We start from the raw sequence: 22,994 nt of genomic DNA, 5'->3' as shown, positions 1-22,994 counted from the left end.
GTTCCCAGGCTAGGGGTTGAATCGGAGCTGTAGACACCGGCCTACACCAGAGCCACAGCAACGTGGGATCCGAGCTGCGTCTGCAACCTACACCACAGCTCACGGCAACGCCAGATCCTTAACCCATTGAGCAAGGAAGGCCACAGATTGAACCCGCAACCTCATGGTTCCTAGTCGGATACGTTAACCACTGCGCCACGATGGGAACTCGTAAAGTTACATATTTTAAAAGACTGTTTTGATGAAGAGATAAGTAGGAGTTCCTTGGTGGCCCAGCAGTTAAGGATCTGGCATTGTCACTGCTGTGGCTTGGGTTCGATCCCTGGCCGGGGAGCTTCGGCATGCCAATGGTGCAGCCAAAAGAAAAAAAAAAAAGAGGGAAGTAACCATGTAGCTGGATGTCCACAGCCCTTTTTTTGTTTTTTTTTTTTTTTAAGTCAAAATTTGGGACATTTTTAAATTGATATATGGAAGTATTTGTCTCTTACTAGAGTTTGGCTTTATATTTTGAATTAGTTATATGACTTTTGGAGTTGTCCTTTTTAAAAATGTTCAATTATCATTCTGATAGTTTTTAGGAGTTTTAAATGAGAGTGTTTACATGTATATGTGTTTGTATGTTTTCTCAAGTAAGGTGCCATTTCTATTTCCCATCTTATGATGTGGTTAAGTTTGTTCTAGATTAAGTAAGCAGTATAAATAGAGCTGATTTCTCCCTTTGTGATTTCCCTTTCTCCTGTCTTCATCCCTATCCCACCCCTGGCCTTTATTCTCCAAAATATAAAATGGAGTTAGAGTATAGTACTTTTTTTTTTTTTTTTTGCTTTTTAGGTCCACACTTGCAGCATATGGAAGTTCCCAGGCTAGGGGTCAAATCGGAGCTGAAGCCACTGGCCTACGCCAGAGCCACAGCAATGCAGGATCTGAGCCGTGTCTTCGACCTACACCACAGCTCACAGCAACACCAGATCCTTAACCCACTGAGCGAGGCCAGGGTTCAAACCTACATCCTCATGGATCCTAGTTGGGTTTGTTACCACTGAGCCAGGACAGGAACTCCCTATAATACCTAACTTGTTGCTTTTTAGGGCCACACTTGTGGCATATGGAGGTTCCCAGGCTAGGCGTCACATTGGAGCTACGGCTGCCGGCCTACACCACAGCCACACCAACTCCACATCCGAGCCACATCTGCAACTTTCACACAGCTCACTGCAATGCCGGATCCTTAACCCATGAATGAGGCCAGGGATCGAACCAGCAACTTCATGGTTCCTAGTTGGATTAGTTTCCACTGAGCCACAACAGGAACTCCTAATACTTTACTTTTAATGAATACTTTCAGTAAATATTTATTGATCACATACTATGTGTCAAAACACTGTGCTAACGTTAAAGATACAGGCATGAAATACCTGGTTCCAGGTAGTTAAAATGATACATCTAAAACTACTCCTGAAACAGTTAGAAGGCATTTAACTCAGATAAGGGAGGTCAGGCAGGACTTCTTTTTACCATCAATATAAATAGAAGCTTGATCTTTGAAACCAGGTCACATCTGTTACGCATTTTTAGAGATTCTTTCAAAGTAAAGCTCATACTTAGCCCTTAGCACATCTCACAACTACATAAGCACAAAAAAAATTTTTTGAGAAAAGCAATAGAGATTTGTTCCCAAGACATGTATATAAACCAGAAATCTTTCTTTTTTTTTTTTTTTTGCTTTTTAGGGCCGCATCCACAGCACATGGAAGTTCCCAGGCTAGGGGTCGAATCAGAGCTACAGCCGCCAGCCTATACCACAGCCACAGCAATGCCAGATCAGAGCCGCATCTGTGACCTACACCAAAGCTCTTAGCAACACAAGATCCTTAACTCACTGAGCAAGGCCAGGGATCACACCAGCATCCTCATGGTTCCTAGTCAGGTTCCTTAACCACTGAGCCATGAAGGGAACTCAAAGTCTTTTGTTTTTAACTGGCATGAATACAAACATTACAGGTGCAGACATTAGGTAAAAGCTTGGTTCTGCTTCCTTGACAGCTTGGGATATTTAAAAGCTGTTAAACCATCATAGCTTTTAGAAGTTTGCTTCCCCTAATATACTTACTATATTAAAAAAAAAATTCATGAACCTAGAGGAATTACTCTTTTTATTGTTATTTTTAAAGAAACAGACAAGTTCTCTTTATACTGCTTTCTGCAGGACCGAGGTATAGTGGTGCAGCTGTATTGGTCGTTAAGTACTGAAATATGTCCTTATAGGCTGGTAAGGGGCTGATGCGCTAACCCTTCTGGATGCCACCACATCGCATCCTCTCCCCCAGAAACTCCAACCTACATCCCCCCATAATCCACATCTTAGATTATCGGCAGGCACAGAAAGAAGCCGTAAGGACCCTGCATTTTTTTTACTGGTTTTGCATCCATCCTGATTACTGGTGCCTGGGTCATCCCCACTGTTCAATAATTTTGAATATCACCCCGACTTTTCTGACTATAACATAAAGTATTACTATTTTAACCATGTTCCTGTTCTTGTCAGCTACAGTATTAAATAGCTCCAGCTCACCTGCTGTTGCTTCTCTGTGTAGAACCAAAACTCAGAATTTTATTGTTTTCTGAATAACCCAGAATGCCATCATGCTGGAACTCCCAATGGTCTCCTAAACCATACTGCTTTTTTCCTTTAATTCCGTCAGTGTTGACGCTGTGGCCTAAGTTCTCTGTTCTCTTCTTGTTCCTTCCAGTCCGCTTTGCACCTTATAGGCCTCCAGATATCTCCCTGAAGCCTCTGCTCTTTGAAGTGCCCAGCATTACTACAGAGTCGGTGTTTGTTGGCCGTGATTGGGTCTTCCACGAAATAGATGCTCAACTTCAAAGTTCAAACGCCAACGTGAACCAAGGAGTCGTGATTGTGGGAAACATTGGGTTCGGCAAAACCGCCATCATCTCCAGACTGGTGGCCCTCAGCTGCCACGGAACACGGATGAGACAGATTGCCTCAGACAGTCCACACGCCTCCCCCAAACGTGCGTATGCCTCCTTAAAGAACTTGTGCTTTTTTGCTCTGAAAGTTGTTTCTGCTGTATGTATATATTAAGTCTCATATCCTTTCGTTTTTCTTATCTGCAACATCTGACCTGCATGGAAGGACCATTAATTCAGAGCTGGGGGAAAGAGTGTAATACTCTGTTTACATTTAACCCTCGTATCTCACAGTCACCTGCGTGTGACTAAAAAAACCTTTCTCTCAGAATAAATTTATGGCTCTTCCCTACTGGCCGTCTGGCTAGTCCGTCCTTTGGATAATGACGACAGCAATTGCCTGTAAGAGTGGTTTACATCCATCACTGTCAGCTCTGCTCAGCCTGTGCCGTCTTCCTGTTCACGCTGGCACAGTCTGTTTGCAGCCTTCATTTCCTTGTGATTAATGTCAGTATTGCTTGGGCTGGAACTTCACTGTGTCCTTGAAGGGTTTCTCCTGCTTTCTTGTGAAAAGATGCTGAGATCTTCATGCATCTTTCATCACAGGCAGGGTGCAGCTTAATGATCACCATCAGGAGCTTGTTTATTTATTTTTGAAATACTCATGGTCCTTAGCACCAGGCACTCGCTAAGAGCTTAACAAACATTAATTCATCCAGTCTTCTTCTCCACTCAGTGAGGTAGGTCCTGTTATCTTCATTTCAGAGGTAAGTGGTTTGAGACTCAGAGAGGTTAAGGAAGCCTCCCAGGTTTCATAGCCAGTCAGTGGTGAATTTGAGCCTAAGCAGCCTGGTTTCTGAGGCAGGTCTCATTCACTTTGCTGGGCTCCGTCTTCTTATTGATGGAACTCACTTGAGCAAAGGAGATAAAGGGAGACGTATAGGTGTTCTTCCTGTACATAGTCTATGTCTAGAACCAGTCTACCTGGCCTCTGCTGGTTATATGGGAACAAAAAGAAACCATTGCTCTGCTAGTCCAGATAATAATCTAGCTCACCACGGATTTCCAGACAGCACCCACTAGAAATGGTTTCTTTGAGGTCACAATAGTTACAGAGTCTAGCGCAGTGCTGTAGGAACTCAGCAGGAACTCATCCAACACCCTCCAAACGTCCTGGCTTCTCGTTGAAGCTAATTAGCAGTTTCTTGTCATTAAGTAGGCAGATGGCCTCAGGTAAACTTAGAGATATCTGACGCATAGAAGAGCTCGTGTCTAGAAAGAAAACTGGTTGAATCAGGAGTCCCTGTATGATGGTAGGAATTGGTATGGAAGAATTCATGGCTTATGAGCAATGTCATGTTTAGTTTCCACATGAAGTTGTCCTTACACAGACTGGCATGGTGTCATGGGAGCAAAGAGCCCACAGTTTGAGCCCCGGTGCTCAAATTGATGAAACTTTGTAGCCTTGAGAATTTTACTTTAATTCTTTAGACCTCAGTTTTGTCATCTGTAAAATGAGTAAGTGGGATTAGGTGATCTTTAAGATTTGTTTCCATGCTAAACTGCTCTGATTCTCAGATGTTTTATGGTTGAAAATAACTTTCCACACCTAGTCCAGTGTTCTCCTTTAGAGTGCTTAACTGTCACACCAGACTACTTCTTATCTGAGGAATCCAAGGTTAGCTGTTGGAGTGTGTCAGAAAGAAAACCAGATAGGTAATGGTCTCTCTGTATGTCACTGTTGCAGATAACAGAATGGTAGGATCATGACTCAAGGGCAAGAAGAGCTGCTTTCTCTGAAAGCAAAGCTACCTGGGAGTAGCCCCCCCCCTTCTAAGCCTGGGAGAGCAGGAGTTAATAGAAAACAGCCCGTGTGCTCCCCAAAGCAAAAGTTCTTTAAAGGTAGCTTATTAAGCTATTCTCTAATATCCATTGCCTTTTACCTCCAGAGAAACCCGAGAAACACTGGGACACTTCCATTCACATGGTCTATGTCCACATGTCGAGACTTGGATTTGGCCTGAGAGTTAACTTTCAAAACTTGAAAAGGTGTTCAGAAGATAGAGTATGTGGTTAGCATATATCAGAATTATACGGAACCAGCATTGCCTTGTTTTACTCTTTGAAGTAATAATTTTTATTGTCATCTTTGATGTCCAAAGAACATTCTATCACTGCCATCTTAATTGAATCACTACTCCTTAAGAAGGGTCAAGAGGAAATTCCCCCTATGGCTCAGTGGGTTACAAACTGGTAACCATGAGGATGTGGGTTCAATTCCTGGCCTTGCTCAGTGGATTAAGGATCTGGGATTGCGGTGAGCTGTGGTGTAGGTCGCAGATGTGGCTCGGATCCCGCATTGCTGTGGCTGTGGTGTAGGCCAGCGGCTGCAGCTCTGGTTTGACCCCTAGCCTGGGAACTTCCATATAACTCAGGTGTGGCCCTAAGAAGCCAAGGGAAAAAAAAAGAAAAAGAAAGCAGGGTCAAGAGAAGGTGGTTGATAAAGAACAGGATGGTTTGGGGCATCCATCTCTCACTATTTAATAAGCTCCACCGGAAATGTTACTGGCAGTAGCAGAATTTTTTTCATTACTAAATAAGAATGAGGTCTATAGAGAGAGAGTTGGCCTAGTTTTTACAGTTTAATTTACATTAAGCTTTGGTAGGTTTATTTGGAATCCCACTGGCCTTCCAAACCCTCCGTCAGTGGTACCAATGATGCAGTTGTAGTAATAATGAAAATAAAGTGGAAAATTATTGGAGCTTCCAACTTCCACTTCTGCATCCTGTGTCACTCTTTCTTCTGTCCCTGCCTCCTCCGCACTGAGCAGCATTGCTGTGAAAGATGTGAGCAGTTTCGTCTGCAGCACTGCATTGCCTGGCTCTGTCCTTCCCCCACAGACACCCAGCCCCCAGCCACCCCCTCCTTGTCATTTCCCTGGGAAGGTACAGAAAAGCTGTCAAGGCAGGCAGTAGCCTGTCATCCTGCCTTCCGCCTACACCCCTTCCCTAACGTGACTCCCCCATGGGCCTCCACCACCACCATTATCACCCACCCCGCAACACACACACACACACACACACACACACACACACACACTCTAAGAACAAAAACATTTCGTGAAAATGGACCTGTTGTGTAATTCAGGCATTATTACATTAACTACAAGTATACTTCGTACAGTATTAGGGAAGTTCTGTCTAATACCAGACTATATTTTCCTATCACTAAACATCTCAGTGTTGTTATTAGGATTTGACATTTACCAGCCAGCTGCCAGGCTCCCAAATAGCTGTTTAGTGAGTAACCCCCGCCCTCCTGACTCTGCTCATTCCAGAAACCTGTTTTGCGAGTTTGCTGTGCATACTGCAAGCTCCCCCCATTATCTTTTACTTCTGCTGTTCTCTGAATACCAACCAGAAAGTAAGGATACCTAGACCAAAGAGAGAGCATCTCCAAAAGGGAATAGCCAGGAGTTCCCATCATGGCTCAGTGGAAATGAATCTGGCTAGTATTCATAAGGATGCAGGTTCAATCCCTGGCCTCGTTCAGTGGATTAAGGATCTAGTGTTGCCATGAGCTGTGGTGCAGGTCGGAGATGTGGCTCGGATCTGGCATTGCTGTGGCTGTGACATAGGCCGGTTCAACCCCTAGCCTGGGCTTCCATGTGCCACAGGTGCAGCCCTAAAAAGACAAAAACAAAACAAAACAAAAAGGGACTAGCTGGAAGATAGAAGGTACTCAGACAATATTTATCCACAAAATAAAATACCAGATGGAGGGGAATGGGCTGGGGAGAGGGAGTAAGCCGCAGGCAGTATAAGGTGACAGTCACTTAACTGCACACATTTCTTCTGTCTTTTTTCACGGCCATTCCCCACACCCACCCTTCTACAATTTACTCATAACTCTGTCCAGTGGCCAGGGAATTTATTATGCCAGTTGGGTGGAAGAAGTCTTAATTCAGTCCTATCGGTAGGGAGTTAAATGAGAGCAATTTCCCCTCTTCCTCCTCCTCTTCCATAGCCATTGACCATCAAATAACAGTCTACTTATTTCATGCCTGTTTTAAAAATATCTGTATTCATAGACGTGGTCTATAATTTCTAGCAGTAGTTATTATCTGAATAACATAAACAAGTAGAATTTTTAAAAACAACCTTTATTAAGCTGCAATTCACATACCGTGTAATTCACCCATTTAAATCATTCAATTCAGTGCTTTTTAGTATATTCACTGAGGGGTGCAGCAGTCACCATAATCTTAGAACATTTTCATTCCCCCTAGAAGAAATCCCATGCCCACTGGCAATCAATCTCCATTTCCCCCCTAGGTCCCTAACTCCACCCCTCGGTAACTGCTAATTTGCTTTTTGTCCCTATGGGTTTCCCTCTTCGGGGCATTTCACCTAAATAGACTCATATCCTGTATGGTCTTTTGTAAGACCATTTCTCTGAGTGAGTGTAATATTTCAAGAGTTGTCCGTGTTGTAGCATATATCAGTATCTCATCTTTTTAATGTCGGGTCATGTTCCATCGTGTGGCTATACCGTATTTTATCCATGCATCAGTGGATGGACATTTGAGTTGTTTCCACTTTGGGGCAATTATGACCCTGGATTCTTTGAACATTTGTGTACAAGTTTTTACATGGGCATATGTTTTTAATTCTCTTGGGTACATACCTAGGAGTAGAATTGCTGGATCAAAGAAGAAATGAAATTTAACCCATCTTACTTTAGTTCGGAGTTTTATGATTATCTGATGCAAACATCTCATCTTTTTAATCCAGATGTGGATGCCAACAGAGAGCTGCCGCTCACACAGCCACCATCAGCCCACTCCTCCATCACCAGTGGAAGCTGCCCAGGAACTCCAGAAATGCGCCGGCGGCAGGAGGAGGCCATGCGGAGACTCGCCTCGCAGGTACACTAGGATCGCCCACTTGCAGGCATGCTGGTTCCTTTTTATCATCAAGGGGGCACAGGTAGGGAGACCCCTGGCCACATGAACAAAAGAACGTACAGGTACACCGTGAGAACGTGGAGAAACGTTTCTTTCCTTGCTGTTCCTAGAAAAATACTTTACTGTTACGGAATCAGGCCCTTTGAAATAACCAGAGTCCCATGATAGATAAGGAAGTTAAAATGCAAACTCTGTGATTTACCCAAGATCATAGTGGGTAAGTAATCAGTGTTGTTTTTTTTTTTTTTTCATTCCTCGCTTGAAACTATTCCTGTTACACTACACTATCCGTGATTGTTCATGTAGCTGGGTTTTGCAGTTCTGTTTTCATCAAAGGAGCTTCTACACATGGTTTAGGAAATCACATGATGGTCAGACTTAACAATAAAAACCAGACATTCTCTTCGCGTCCTCAACCTACCCTCTCCCAAGGCAGTCACCTTCTACATTGAGAGATGTTTCTCTGTTCTTTACCTCCTTGTTTCTAAATAATATTCATGTACTGCTCTAAATTTTAATGTTTCATATATGTTTCTGTTATTTATTACGGTGGATGAGAATTTTAGCTCTTTCACCTTCCTTCCACCCGCTACCATCACAGTACAGTTACATCATAATTTTTGTCTGAATCTGTGGTATAGTATTTGCAGTATTCGTACTGCACAAATATGGTTCACTGTGGAACCAAGGATAACATTTTCTTTTTGAGCAATTTTGCTTTTCCTGGGTAATGAAGCGCCTCATTTTAAAATTTGCTTTTATTCCTTCAAAACTCTAATGCTTTGTACAGTGCCTCTCAGTACAGCTTTCCTCATCAGTTACATCTTCCTGGGCCAGGAGACATTTATCCTAGAGCTTCACTGAGCTTTACCTGGACCTAGAATGCTCTCAAGGCTTAACACCTCGTTATTAATCCTGGAAATTCCTGTTACTTTTTGATCCCATGTCATCTTCTTTCTTGATTCCTTATTTTGATGGAGCACATTTTCTAGTGGCTTGCATCGGAGGTAAGTTTTTTGACACTTAATGTTCCTAAAAGCATCTTTATTCCATTCTTATACATTACTGTTTGTTTGACATAATATAGTTCTAAGTTAAAAGTTATTTTCCCTCAGAATTTTGAAGACATCCATCTTGAACTTCCAATGTTGCTATTAAATAATATAGTACTATTCTTATTCCTAACTCTTATATATATATGTATATATGTGTGTGTGTGTGCGTGTGTGTGTGTATATATATATATACTTTTTTTTTCTCTTCAGAAGTTTTTGGAATCTTCTTTTTATCACCATTGTTCTTGTATAAATTTTTTTTCTTATTCTGTTGAGTTACATTCATATCTGTTGAGCTGGAGTTTGCTGGGGTTTTTTTGTTTTTTTTTTCGGTCTTTTTGCCTTTTCTAGGGCTGCACTCGCGGCATATGGAGGTTCCCAGGCTAGGGGTCTAATTGGAGCTGTAGCCACCAGCCTACACCAGAGCAACACGGGATCCGAGCTATGTCTGTGACCTACACCACAGCTCATGGCAACGCTGAACCCTTAACCCACTGAGTGAGGCCAGGGACCGAACCCACAACCTCATGGTTCCTCATCAGAGTTGTTAACCACTGAGCCACGACGGGAACTCCTGGAGGTATTTTTTGATGCAGGGAAATGCTTTTGTATTATTTATTGACAATTTCCTCCCCACCACTTCCCCTCATCTCTCCTTCCACAGCTCCTGTTAATCCAGAATTAGATTTCCTGTACTGTTACTCTACTTTCCTTAACTTTTCTGTTTCCAATACTTTTCGTTTTTCTGTTTTGTTTTGTGATCCACTTTCAAGAGATTTCCTTCAACATTACCTTTCAATCCTTTCACACACAAAAAAAATTTATTTGGCTCTTACAGTTTTAATTTCCAATGGGTCTTCCCCACCTCCCCTAGTTTTTCCCTTCTTTTTTATAGCCTCCTATTCTTGTTTTATGGATGTAGTGTATTCTGTTGTCTCTTCCTTAACAGTTTAGGCCCTGAAAAACTGGTAGAAGCTTGTGTGTATACAGAGCTTAACTATAGAGCATTAAGATGACCTACCGACCTCTATCGGAAATACCCACAAATCCATGTTCATAAGTTTTTTTCTTGTGCTGTTCATCTTCTCTGGCAAAGAATCCACCAGTCTCCTTCCTGGAGGGTGTATATCCTGTTGCCTGCTTTCTGGAGCAGGTAGGAGAGGGTGCCGGAGTTCCATCCTTCAGTACTTACGCCCCTTATTTCCATCCTGCACCTGATCCTCATCTACTGCGTCTGCTGTCCCTAAGCCTAGATTCTCTGTGGTTTCTCTAGTAAATATGATTCTCTTTCCTGTGGGTTTTGGGGAAGGTAGTTCAGCTGGCTGGACAGGGTGGGGATGGATATCTGGGAATCTCACTGCTCCTTATGGTAATTTCAAGTTGTTTCTGTTTTCAGCTTCCCTCCTCACCCCCATCTTCCCCAGGACCTGGTGCTTCTAACTCCTGTGCTTTTCTGAGGTCTTAGAGGCATTTGTTTCACCTTCCTCTGTCTGTTAAGTCATTTAATCCTACACCCACTTTCCCTCTTTATGTATCATAATCTGAGATTAGAGACAGATTATCCTAATGGATGGCGTCTGCATTTCTGTTCCTCATGCTCCTTATTTTTCAGGATTTTAAGGAGAAGAACAGAGAGCAAAATGCTGGTCTCCAGTATTCGAAGATGTCGCTTGTCATGGCTAATTAGAATGAGAAACAGGGCATCATCTGCCATGTCATAAGGTTCTAATTGTGTCATAGGAATCCTGTCCAGCTCTGGGCCAGAAACAGCTTGTTTCCCCAGCTACATCTTTAATTGTCCTCACTTCTTGGTGCACACCCATGGTAAATGGGCTTCTGCAGACAGTCTGAGATTTCCCTCATCGTCATTGCTGACTCGGTGCCACCCTAAAAGACATCTTTGTTTTTTTCCTAAATATTCCATGTAAACCGAGTCCAGCCTCTTCTTCAGAACAAACAGAATGGATACCGTCTTAGAAACATACAAATGCTGAAGAGCTCCCATCATCACAGCCATTTATTTATTCATTTAGAATATATGTTTGGAACACCTGTAATGCAGTGAGCAAAACAGGCACAATCTCTGCTGTTATGTAGCCCACATTTTTCTGGTGGGAGAAGGCCAGTAGACAGATACTATGTCAGACAGTAAGGAGTGCTGAAAAGAGCTCAGAGAATTAAGTCTCCCCATGTTGTTCCACCTTAGTCTCTCTCTCTCAAGAGAAGAAGTCCCGAGATGTTTTTGTTCAATATTAGGCAATTTTTATATATTTTAGTAGGAAGTTAGTAACTATGCTTACTTGAAAAGTGGTCGCATTTTAAATTCCATGATTGTGCCTTCCTTAAGAAAAATATAAATAAATCTCTTTTGTATCTAGAAATTGGATTTTTTTTTCTTTTTATGGCTGCATCTGTGGCATATGGAAGTTCCCCAGCTAGGGGTCAAATCAGAGCTGCAGCTTCTGACCTGTGCCACAGTCACAACAACACCAGATCTGAGCCACATCTGTGACCTGTGCCTCAGCTTGCAGCATCCTTAACCCACTGAGCAAGGCCAGGAATGGAACCTGCATCCTCATGGACACTATGTCGGTTCTTAACCCACTGAGCCTTAACAGGAACTCTGGATGTCTTTTAATTTATATTAAACATTATGTAATAAATGGCCCCTTAGATTAAAATTGATGTTTAGTTGAATATTTGGGAAATGATTAAAAAATTATAAGAAATTAGTGATTATTTACACTTACTCAGGGATCATATTTAAAATTCCTTGTTTATTTCTTCCTAAAGCAAACTGTAAATACATCTTGTGTACCTAGAGATGGGCCATTTTTAAGTTTACACTGAACATTGTAAAACAAATGATGCCCTATATTAAAATTGAATATTATCCCAGTAATTGCACCATATGTTACAGTTCACATATGCAAGTTTGTGCTATAGAATCATAGAGCATAAGCCAGGAGTCTTGCTTCCATCTGTAACAAACTGGTAGGCAGAAATTATCTTTCAAATCGGTATTTTGGTGAAGTAAGCTCATATATGAGAATGAAAAGTATCCTTGAAAAACCTCTTGATTTGATAGACAAAGTTCTTATGTTGGTGCTTGTATGTCATTAATTATCATTGGTATTTCATAGTGTTCTTGCTGCTTCTCGTGCTGCTACATAATTGAGAACATTGAAGAGTTCTTGTCACAACTTTAGAGCAATTTTTTTTTTAATTATATGGCTGCACTCACAACATATGAAAGTCCCCAGGCCAGAGACTGAATCCAAGCCACAGCTTCAACTTACACCACAGCTGCAACAACACCAGATCCTTTCAACCCATTGCACCAGGCCTGGGTTTGAGCCTGCACCTCCACAGCGACCTGAGCTGCTACAGTCAGATGCTTAGTCCACCACACCGCAGCAGGAACTCCTAGAGCAATTTAATTTATTGAAGAAACACTCTCCACTTGAAGTTGTTGCTAGGTCTATCTCCCTTAAAATATATTTCCAATTAATATTACTTAATTCTTCTAAAGTCAAGTCACAGTAGAGGGTCTCAGAGATTTCATTCAGAGCTTTCCTGGTTGTGTGATTTCAGCTGTAACAACCATAGCATTTCCAGGCTTTCAGCCTGATACCACCAAGTGCTCATACGGACAGAATTCTCCAGACTGGGAGAAACTAGCTTCCATTTATTCAGTGCTTATATGTGTTGAGCTTATTACTATTTATACTACATTTGTTATTTCATTTCTTCATTCTTATCTTCAGCCTGTGACATGGTCATTGTCATCCCATTTTACAGATGAGGAAACTGTGCTTCAGTGATGGTTAGTAAATGGCAGAGCTAGGACACAGATCAGCTCTTCACCCAATGAGCCGGGTCTCCTTATTCTTCCCATTCTACAGATAAGGAAACAGGGGCTCTGAGGTTTACATTAACTTGCTGAGGGTAACTAGTACATGACTGAAACCAAGATTTAAATTGAAGCAGGCAGTCTCCAGAGTCCTTGCTCTTAACCACTGTTTTAAAAAAACAAAAAACAAAAACAGTGTGGACAGGAAGGATTTTTGTGTAGTGTTCTTTTGGAAATCTATCGATAATTGAGTGTGGCTTCAAAAGCACGAAAATTACAATGAAGAAGCGTCTTTCAATCATTTTCCTGACCAAAAAATTCTTCCTCAGAAAATTTTATGCAACTAGAAGCTCTTTTCACACGAGATAAGTTGTCACTTAGTCCTTATGCTAAGACGTGAATACATCTGAAATACGCTAATTAGAGAAACCAGCTCATTTTAAGAAGTGTCACAGAGACACAGAAAGCAAAGGTTTTTTCCCTGTGGAAATCTGTGTAATTAAAAAAACTGAAATGTCACCCCCACTAAGAGACCAGTTCTGTACTAAATCAGGGAGGTGTCAGATGATCAGGGTTCCTGAGGTTGTTGCTGCTACTGGTAAAGCTATCAGCCAAAGTGATCATTTCAGTAATTCAGGAATGTGTGTTGAGCCTGATAAAAGACTAGAGCCACACACACACACTGGGAGAGAGAAAAAATGACAATAAAAGATAAGATTTAGTTTGTGTTCCAATTGGCTATTTTTGAAAAGATTTACATTTTAGTGCGTTCCTACATGGCTCAGTGGGTTCAGGATCTGGCATCGTCACTGCTGCAACTTGGGTCACTACTATGGCGAGGGTTCGATCCCTGGCCAGGGAACTTCCATATGCCCCAGGCATGGCCAAAGAAAAAAAGAATAAAAACAAGATTTACATTTTGGGAGAAATGTGATGAAAATGAAACAACAAATAAGCTCTAGATGATATTTTGTAAAAGTTGTCTAGGGTTTTTTTTTTTTCCCTCTAAAAATTAATCCTGAAATTTTATAATGAGACCTAGATTTCATCTACATTCAAGGTACTGAATGTGGCAAATAACTTTGTCGATTTTGTGTTCTTTACCTGTCTCTTCCCCTGGAATGGGTTAGTGTTTAAATTACTTTAAATAAATAAATAATTGCCCACCACTCTGTCACCAGCTCCTAGCCCAAAGCTTAGTACATAAATATGTGCTAAATGAGTGGATAAATTGTATCTCTTCTCTGTACTGAAGCCAGAGTAATCCTTCTACTTAAACCTGTCAGTGGTTCCTCATTGCCCTTGAATGGAATCCAAACTCTCTTCTTAAAACATCACATGTGTTATAACAAAGAGCCCTTACTTTTTATATCTAGGCCAGGGTTTTTTAGCCTCAGCACTGTTGATATTTTGAGCCAGATAATTCTTTGCAGGGTGTCCTGTTTATTGTTTTACATGTAGACGTATCCTTGGCCTCTACCCACTTCCCAGCAGCAAGCATTCCCCGCACCCAGGTGTGGTGACCGAAACTGTTCTCCACATGTTGCAAGTGTCCCCTGGGCAGCAGAGCCACCCCAGTTGAAAACCCCTGCTCTGTCTTATCTCCCACAGCTCCCCATCACTCACACTCTAGCCACACTGAACTGATTTCAGGGCCTTGAGAGTGTAAGCTGTGTCTTGCTTGAGGGCCTGTGCACATACTGCTTTCCTCTGCCTCAGACACGACTGCCTCTATTCACTCCTGATCCTTCAGATCTCAGCTTAAATTTTACTTCTAAGGGAATTCCCATTGTGGCTCAGCAGTAGTAAATCCAACTAGTATCCATGAGGATGTGGGTTCGATTCCTGCCTTCACTTAGTGGGTTAAGGATCCGGCATTGCCATGAGCTGTGGTGTAGGTCCCAGATGTGGCTTGGATCCCACGTTACTGTGGCTGTGGTATAGGCCAGCAGCTGCAGCTCCATTTGGACCCCTAGCTTGAAACTTCCATATGCCGCAGGTGCAGCCCTAAAAAGCAAAAAAGAAAAAGAAAAAATTGTAAGAAGCCTTCTCTGATTCTCCTAAGTTACTTATTTGGATGCCCCATCTGTGTGTTGCACTCTCTTTTATTTCCTCTCTTGTAGTGCTTTTCCCCCAGTTTTACCGAAGTATAATTGACATAGAACATTGTGTTAAAGATGCACACATCACGATTGATAGGTGTAAATATTGTGAAATGATTACTGCAATGTTTAGTTAATACCCATCACCTCACAGTGACAGAATTTTTTCTTGAGATGAGAACTTTGAAGATCTACCGTCTTTGCCACTTTGAGATGTGCAGTATAGCATTGTTAACTGGAGACGTTGTGTTGTACAGCATCACGGTAGTAACGATAATGCTGCAGACAGCAGCCACTGTGGGTGCTAAAAGTAATGGGCAAAAATTTGCGAAGCAGAATTGGCATTGTCTCGAAGTATCTCCCCCGAGATAGTGATTAACTACAAAGAGGAAGACAGTGATGTTACAGTAGGGAAACCTGGCAGAAACTTTGACCTCAGGCCAGGGATCAGGGTGAACATCACCAGCCACGGGATACGTCAAGGTCGTAAACCCCGTGACATTGTCCGCTGAGAATGGCGCGACTCGCTTTTGGGGTATTCTTGCCAAATAGTCTCAGTTAGAATATGAGGAAGACATCAGACAAGTACCCACTGACGGATATTCAACAAAATAACGGATCGGTACTCTTCCAAAGTGTCAAGGTCATGAATGATAAAGACTCGGGAGCTCTTACAGACTCCAGGAGTCTAAGAAATAACGACTAAATATAACTCAGGGTCCTGGATAGACTGCTGGAGCAGAAAAAGGTTGCTAGTGGAAAATAACAAAATTTGAATAATGCCTCTAGTTAATAGTGTTATGTCAGTGTTATTTCCTGGTTTTGATAATTATGCTGTGGTTATGTAAGATGTTAGGAAAACTGGGTGAGTGATATATGGAAACTCACATCTTTTTAACATTAGTTCAAAATCAAAAGTTTAAAAAATAAAAACCCTACTGCCAAAAAAAAAAAAAAAAAGAGCTCCAAGATGGAAAGTTACTGAAGGCAAACCTCAGAGTAATACCGGAGCTACTCTTAACTTCCATCCCACAGTGAGGATTAGAGGCAGAGTTGAGGGGCAGGAGAACAGGAGGGGAGAGTAGCCACTAGGTCCCTGGGAAAGCCAGACTACCTGAGGTGTTGCAAGGGATGTGTGGAGTGGAAATCAATCAGGTGATGAGGAGACGTGGAATAGAATGTGAGGGCAGGAGTTCCCAAAGTGGCTCCGTGGTTAATGAATCCAACTGGGAACCATGAGGTCATAGGTTCAATCCCTGGCCTTGCTCAGTGGGTTAAGGATCCGGCGTTGCCGTGAGCTGTGGTATAGGCCGAAGACGTGGCTGGGGTCCACATTGCTGTGGCTGTGGTGTAGGCCGGCAGCTACAGCTCCGATTGGACCCTAGCCTGGGAACCTCCCTATGCCGCAGGTGCAGCGCTAGAAAAGACAAATAGACAAAAAAGAAAAAAAGAATGCGAGGGCAGACCTGAAGGAAGATCAGGGGGAACATGAGAATTTGAGTGATGCAAATGCCAGTCGTTATGTAAATGAAATGTTTAAGTCCAAGTGAATTTCAAATACTCAAAGCTGCCGTTTCCCTATATGAGATTATTTACCATAGGAATGAGCTTTTGGAGAGCGAAGGCCTGACAGTTTTGCTGCCACTCAATCATTTGATTGGGCCTTTGGTGAAGATTATTATGCTTAGTTTTATCATTTCTTGTGTATAGCATGAAATCAAAACCTTTTTATATGCAAGGCTATACTGACTTCCAATCTTTTTCTCTTTTTTTTGGAAGAGGTGATCTATATAGTGTACAAACCTGTTCCCCCCCCCCTTTTTTCTTTCCTCACAGGGGTAATCTAAAAGTTACTCATTGTCTTCTTCAAAGAATTACTACAGTTCTGGTCATATCAGATGTATTTTGGATAGAATTGTTTTAATCGAAAGTTTAGGGATTTAACATACAGAAAACTTGAGATGGAGAAAAATTAATAACCTAAGAAAGGCATAGCTGAAAAGGAAATTTCCACAAGTCATTATAAGAGACAAGAATTCACCAGGGAGAAAGGTTTTTTACCTGCTGATTTATTGGGGGTAGACTAATACTGAATCATTTCCAAGAACTTGGAATAATAGTGACTGAGCATGGGTGGCCGTGATGACTTCCTCAGACCTGTAGGGATCTAATACCCATCACTAAACACAGGTACAGTGAGAGACTGAAGGAAAAATCTACACGCCCAGGCTTGTTTCCTGTTTTTACATGCAGGAAAAGTTGTAGATAATGTCAGCAGACAATTTGGGGAAGTAGCACGTGTTTTTGACAGATTGTATGTGCATTTACATACTATGTAACTACTTGGAAATGTGTAGTAAATGGCCTATTTTGAGCCCAAGTACAGATTTCACAAAGATGCTGAATGGTCTTTCTGCCTGAATTCTGCAGAGGAATCAAGATTTTTTTTTTTTTTTGTATTTGCAATGGCCTAAAAAATATTTAAAATTGAAAGTAAGGCGGGGCATTCTCTTGTGGCCCAGCAGGTTAAGCATCTGATGTTGTCACTGCAACAGCTTGAGTTGCTGCTGTGGCATGAGTTCCATCCCTGGCCCAGGAACTTTCACATGGTGGGGGAGCTGGCAGTGGGTAGAGGGCAGGCGGGGAGGGAGAGAGAGAAAGGCAGCCGCAGAAGGGGCAGCTTTAGCAATGATATTTGTTAGATAAAACCTCATTTAGCCAAGAGCACAAATGATTTTTAATGAAATAAGTAAAAGGAACCCTCTTCCTAAATTTCAGAATCTTTTTATCTTCAAACTTGTATCCCATTACTTTGGGTAAAGGGTAAGTTATAGCTGTTTTGCCCTGCACTGCTTTGCCTCGGCATGTGAAATCAATTGAGGTAAAATATGATGAAGGTTCATATTGATTCAGAGGTTTGCTGTTTGCTTTTTATAAAGTGGAGATTTGTGTCCATGTGGACATAACCACTGACATTCACTGTTCATTGAGAGGACAGATCAATTGCTGCCAGGTTTTCTCTTTGGGCTCCTTACGTTCTGTTTAAGATAGGTAATAAAGCAGTGATCAATCTGTCTGCAGGAAAGAGTGGAGATGTCTCAATAACAACGCATTTCCAGTGCTGCATTGTGGGCAAACATCACTGCTTCACTCACAAGCCCTTCCTCTCTTCAGCTTTCCTAGTAATATTTCCTATATTGTTCAGTTTTGTAATGCTTAATGAGAAGGATTTCAGGTGTGTTTTTAAAAAGTGACATCTGCAGCATTTCAGGAACTAGGATGACCCTACCACAGAGGAGGGGTGTTTTCAAAGCCGAGCACTTTAGAGGACGTCTCTGTTCTCTGAGAGAGGATTAGAGAGCTGAGGTCCCAGTGGTGTATCTGTGAATGGTCCCAGGGCAAATTTCCCATGCCTGGAGGCACAAAGCCAGGAGCCAGAAAGGAGAGAGTGTATAGAACCTTGCTGAGGATGGATGATGGGGAGGAAGAGGAGAAGGAAGGCAACGATGATGGTGATGGTGGCATCTGCTAGCAGACTGTGCGCTTACTCTGTTCTGAGCACCATGTCCAGAGCCTTCCATACATTCAAGCTGAACCTCCCCTGCAGTTCCCTGTTAGCTACACAATCCCAACACTTTTGTTGGTGGTACTGAGTCAACAGAGTGGTCTAGATTAAACTCGCCCTCTGCACTGGCCTTGAGGAAAAGGGAATATCCACAAGGGATGGAGTGAGCCCTGTGCAAGTTCAAACAAAAAACCAGAGCTTAAACTTCCAGCCCAGACCCCAGATGATATGAAGACTCATACATTGTCTCCATTCTTTGACTTTAACACCTCCATCTACCAAACTCTCACTCCTTTCCTTCTTCCTGTTATCTAATTCTGACTCTATCTCTGGGTGCTCAGAAAGTATTTAGTGATAATTCTTAAATCTCATTCAGGGAGGGGGGTCCTTTTATGGCCACACCTGCAGCATATGGAGATTCCTAGCCTAGGAGTAGAGTCAGAGATGCCTGTGCCACAGCAACACCAGATCCTAGCCACATCTGTGACTTAATGCCACAGCTTATTGGCAACGCTGGATCCTTAACCCACCGAGCAGATGCCAGGCATCCAACCCACATCCTCATGGGTATTAATCAGGTTCATAACCCACTGAGCCACAATGGGAACTCCTGAATTATTTTATTTTTTTTATAAGGCTGTTTATCACAACTATATTTTTTTAAATGATGGCTCATAAGCATATGTTTGTTGAGTCTAACCTATGTACTTCTGTGATTATTTTATTCCTAATGCTTTGTCATAAGATCAGACTCTTTCCTGCACAACTCCATGCTGAATAAGTATTAGAGAGGTTAATGTAAATCTTTATTCTCAGGCCTGCTTCCTATTTCTTATACTCCAGAGGGAAGACTCAATTTGTACTTATAATTGTGAATTATTATTATCATATGTATACAAGAGAAATACTGTGTCAAACTTCTGATCTTAGATAAACCAGACAGTTTTTAAGCTAGGAGCTTTTATTTTTACCTGAAAAAGTTGAGAGATGGGAGGCAGACAACAGTGTTGATGACAGTACAATAACCATGACTGTTGCTCTTGTTCCTGATAAACCTGCCTGCATTCTTATCTTTCTTTTGTAGGTGGTGGCCTATCACTATTGCCAAGCGGATAATGCCTACACCTGCCTGGTGCCAGAATTCGTCCACAATGTTGCTGCACTGCTCTGCCGCTCACCTCAGCTGGCAGCGTATCGGGAGCAGCTCCTCCGGGAGCCCCACCTACAGAGCATGTTGAGCCTTCGGTCCTGTGTTCAAGACCCCATGGCCTCCTTCCGGAGGGGAGTCCTAGAGCCCCTGGAGAATCTTCACAAAGGTATAGATGAGGTGCAAAGAAGGTAGAAGGTAGTGGTTTGGGAGTCCAAGTTCACCTGGAGCACGCTGTAGGGATTTTTTTTTTTTTTTTTTGCTCTTCTTAGGGCTGCACATACAGCATGTGGAAGTTCCCAGGCTAGAGGTCCAATCGGAGCTACAGCTGCCAGCCTACACCACAACCACAGCAACACCGGATCCAAGCCATGTCTATGACCTACACCACAGCTAACAGCCAACACCAGATCCTTAACCCACTGAGTGAGATCAGGGATCAAACCCATGTCCTCATGGATACTAGTCGGATTTGTTACTGCTGAGCCACAATAGGAACCCCAGGAATTATTCTTTTTATCAGATTGCTAGCACCAAATTTTCCATAGGTGATGTCCTGTAGGATACAGTTAACAAATAAAAGGTGTTACTTGAAAAAATTAAAATTCCCCTAGGAATTGCTACTTCCTCCTTTCTTTGTGAAAATTCTCATTCACCTTTCCAAATATAATGCATTTTTCTTAAACAAAAGATAGTAGAGCTTCCAGCCCTTTCTGTGGACTCTAACTCATTGTCATGAAGTTTCTATGGTTAGAAAGTGCCTCAGTCTTTACATTTGCTTTTTTTCCCCCCACTTCCCAGTCAGGTAAAATGAAATGCCATGCAGGGTTGCTTAACTCTGCGTTTATACTCAATATTACTTAACTGTCCACTGAAAGATACTAAGATATTTTTAAGAAGTGGGAGAAAATGAAATGGAATCCATCTCCCACTCATGCTCACGTCTTTCCTCCCTTTCAATTCTGCAACACTCGTGTCGGCCGTGGCCTCAGTTAACCTCCTTCACCCATCCCTCTGCCCCGTACCCCTCACCATGTTTTGTCAGTGCTGGAAGCTGAAGGAAAGGATCTGAGCATGAGATTCCTCAGCCATCCTATTGATTGCTGAGAGTCTTCTATACTCTTCTAGAGAGTTTCAGAGGAACTCATGAGGAAAAGTCATTATAATTTACACTCCCCTGACCCCTGTCTTCAGTTGTGTCCAATTCCATGCTGATTATTTGGCCATCAGATTTTTCTTCTCAACTCTTTTGATCTTTGTCTATACCTCTACTACCTGTTAGGTTTACCATACCCTAGACTTTTTTAAACACTGGAATTTCTCCACAAGTATTCTAAGCATATTTTCTGTCCATTCAGTCAGTCTTTAAGTCCTGTTAATTCCACCTTCTTAATGTTTCTTGCATCCCTTAATATCAGAATCATTCCTACCATTGTCACTCAAAAAGCTGCTCAGCTGCCTATGACACCATATCTGTGTTGCTACCTTCCTGGTCTTCACTGGTTTTCTGGTCTGGTGCTTCTTTCACATCATAACACACTTGGAAAATTATTAAAATTTGTATAGCACACTGGAATTAAAAAACCTTGACTCCTCATGGCTGAACATGACTGGCCCTGTGGCCACAGCTATACCAAGCCCTCGATTCCCTGAGGGCTGAAGGGATTCATTTTAGACGCACCTTTAACCCAGTCTGGCACACCTGGTGAGTGGTCGCTGCCCATCTCTCCAAACTTTGTGTGCTGCCTCCAGATAAAGCTGCATAAAGCATTGCTCATATCCCTAAATGTTCCTGTTCAGAAACCTTTCATGACTCCCTGTTATCTCGCTGAATTAACTTTCAGCTCCTTAGTCTGTCATTTAAGGTTACTTAATGGCTTGAATCCAACCTACTTTCCAGCCTTATTATCCACTTCTGTCCTTATGAAGCCTGTGTTTCCACTGGTCCTTAAATACTCCCGTACATTTTCCTGCCTGCATACATTTGCTCATTGTTTCCTTTTCCTGATAATGCCTTCTTCTCACATCTCTGCCTGTCAGAATGCCACCCATCTTTCAAGGACCAGCTTAAATGCCACCTCATTCATGAAATACCTCCTGATCCACCTGCCCCCTCCAGTAATTTCCAGTATCCTTCCAAATTGACATGAGGGTTTTTTAAAATAGATATCACTTATGGCACTTCATACATTACTATATATATAATAAGAATTTAAATTTTTGTTAATAATATTTGTTGAACATTTATTATGTGTCAGATATTATACTTTGTGCCTTATAAGAATTAGTTATTTCTGTACTTATCCCATTGACTAAATCGTATGCTAATAAAGTTAGAAACGTTTAGAACAGAACAGTTCCCATTGTGGCACAGAAACAAATCCAGCTAGTATCCATGAAGAAGTGGGTTTGATCCCTGCCCTTGCACAGTGGGTTAAGGATCCAGCATTGCCCTGAGCTGTGGTGTTGGTCACAGCTCAGATCCATCATTGCTGTGGCTATAGCATAGGCCAGCAGCTGTAGCTGTGATTCAACCGTTAGCCTGGAAACTTCATGTGCCATGGGAGCAGCCCTATAAAAAGGGAAAAAAAAAAAAAAAAAAACTAATAGAACTAAAGAGCTAAATAGGCAAATAGTCGTGCTGGAGATTTTAACAACTCTTTCTCAGTGATTGTTAGAACAATTAGAACAAGTAGACAAAAAATAGCATGTAGAAGACTTGAATAACACTGTCAACCAACTTGATCCAGTTAACACTTATGATTTTTTTAATTCAAGTGCAGTGATTTACAGTGCCAATTGACATTTTAAAAATATTGCCCTTGATTACTCACAGGAAAAAAAAAGAAAAAAATACTACCCAGTAACTGTACAACATACATTGTTTTCAAGTGCATGTGGACCATACTTTGGGCTATAAAATGTATCTGAAATTTCCAAAAAATTAAAATCTTACAGAAAATGTTCTCTGAGATAATGGAATTAAATTAGAAATCAGTACACACAATATCCCCAAGTATTTAGGAATTTAGTGACATACTTCTAAGTAACTCATGAGACAAAGAAGAAATCACAAAGGATATTATAAAATACTTCAAACTGAATAACATAAAATCAGCGGTTGAGTTTCTAACTTAATAAACCAGAAAAAAATGAGGAAAATAAACCCAGAATAAACAGAAAGAAGAAAATAATAAAAAGCAAGAGCAGCCATCAGTGAAATTAAAAAAAAAAAAGTTAAAATGCATAAATCCCTAGCAAGATTGATCAAGAAAAGGAGAGAAAAACACAAATCAACATCAAGCATGAAAGAGGAGATAGCACTACAGTTCCTACAGACATTAAAAGAAAAATAAGAGATTATTATGAAAAATTTT

General features: G+C 41.7%; 1 protein-coding gene across 1 annotated transcript in view; it reads left to right on the top strand.

Moving 5' to 3' along the window:
• The window catches only part of TANC2 (tetratricopeptide repeat, ankyrin repeat and coiled-coil containing 2), a 361,658-nt gene that overhangs the window by 259,011 nt on the left and 79,653 nt on the right, over positions 1-22,994 (top strand). Inside the window, 3 exon segments of the mRNA XM_047758672.1 lie at positions 2,751-3,032; positions 7,723-7,856; positions 19,555-19,786. Of these exon segments, the coding sequence (XP_047614628.1) occupies positions 2,751-3,032; positions 7,723-7,856; positions 19,555-19,786 (648 nt within the window).

This window comes from Phacochoerus africanus, chromosome 14, assembly GCF_016906955.1.
Source record: "Phacochoerus africanus isolate WHEZ1 chromosome 14, ROS_Pafr_v1, whole genome shotgun sequence".
NCBI classification, from domain to species: Eukaryota; Metazoa; Chordata; class Mammalia; order Artiodactyla; family Suidae; genus Phacochoerus; species Phacochoerus africanus.
The sequence above is the reverse complement of the archived record's forward strand: the minus strand, read 5'-3'. Positions and strand labels throughout refer to the sequence as shown.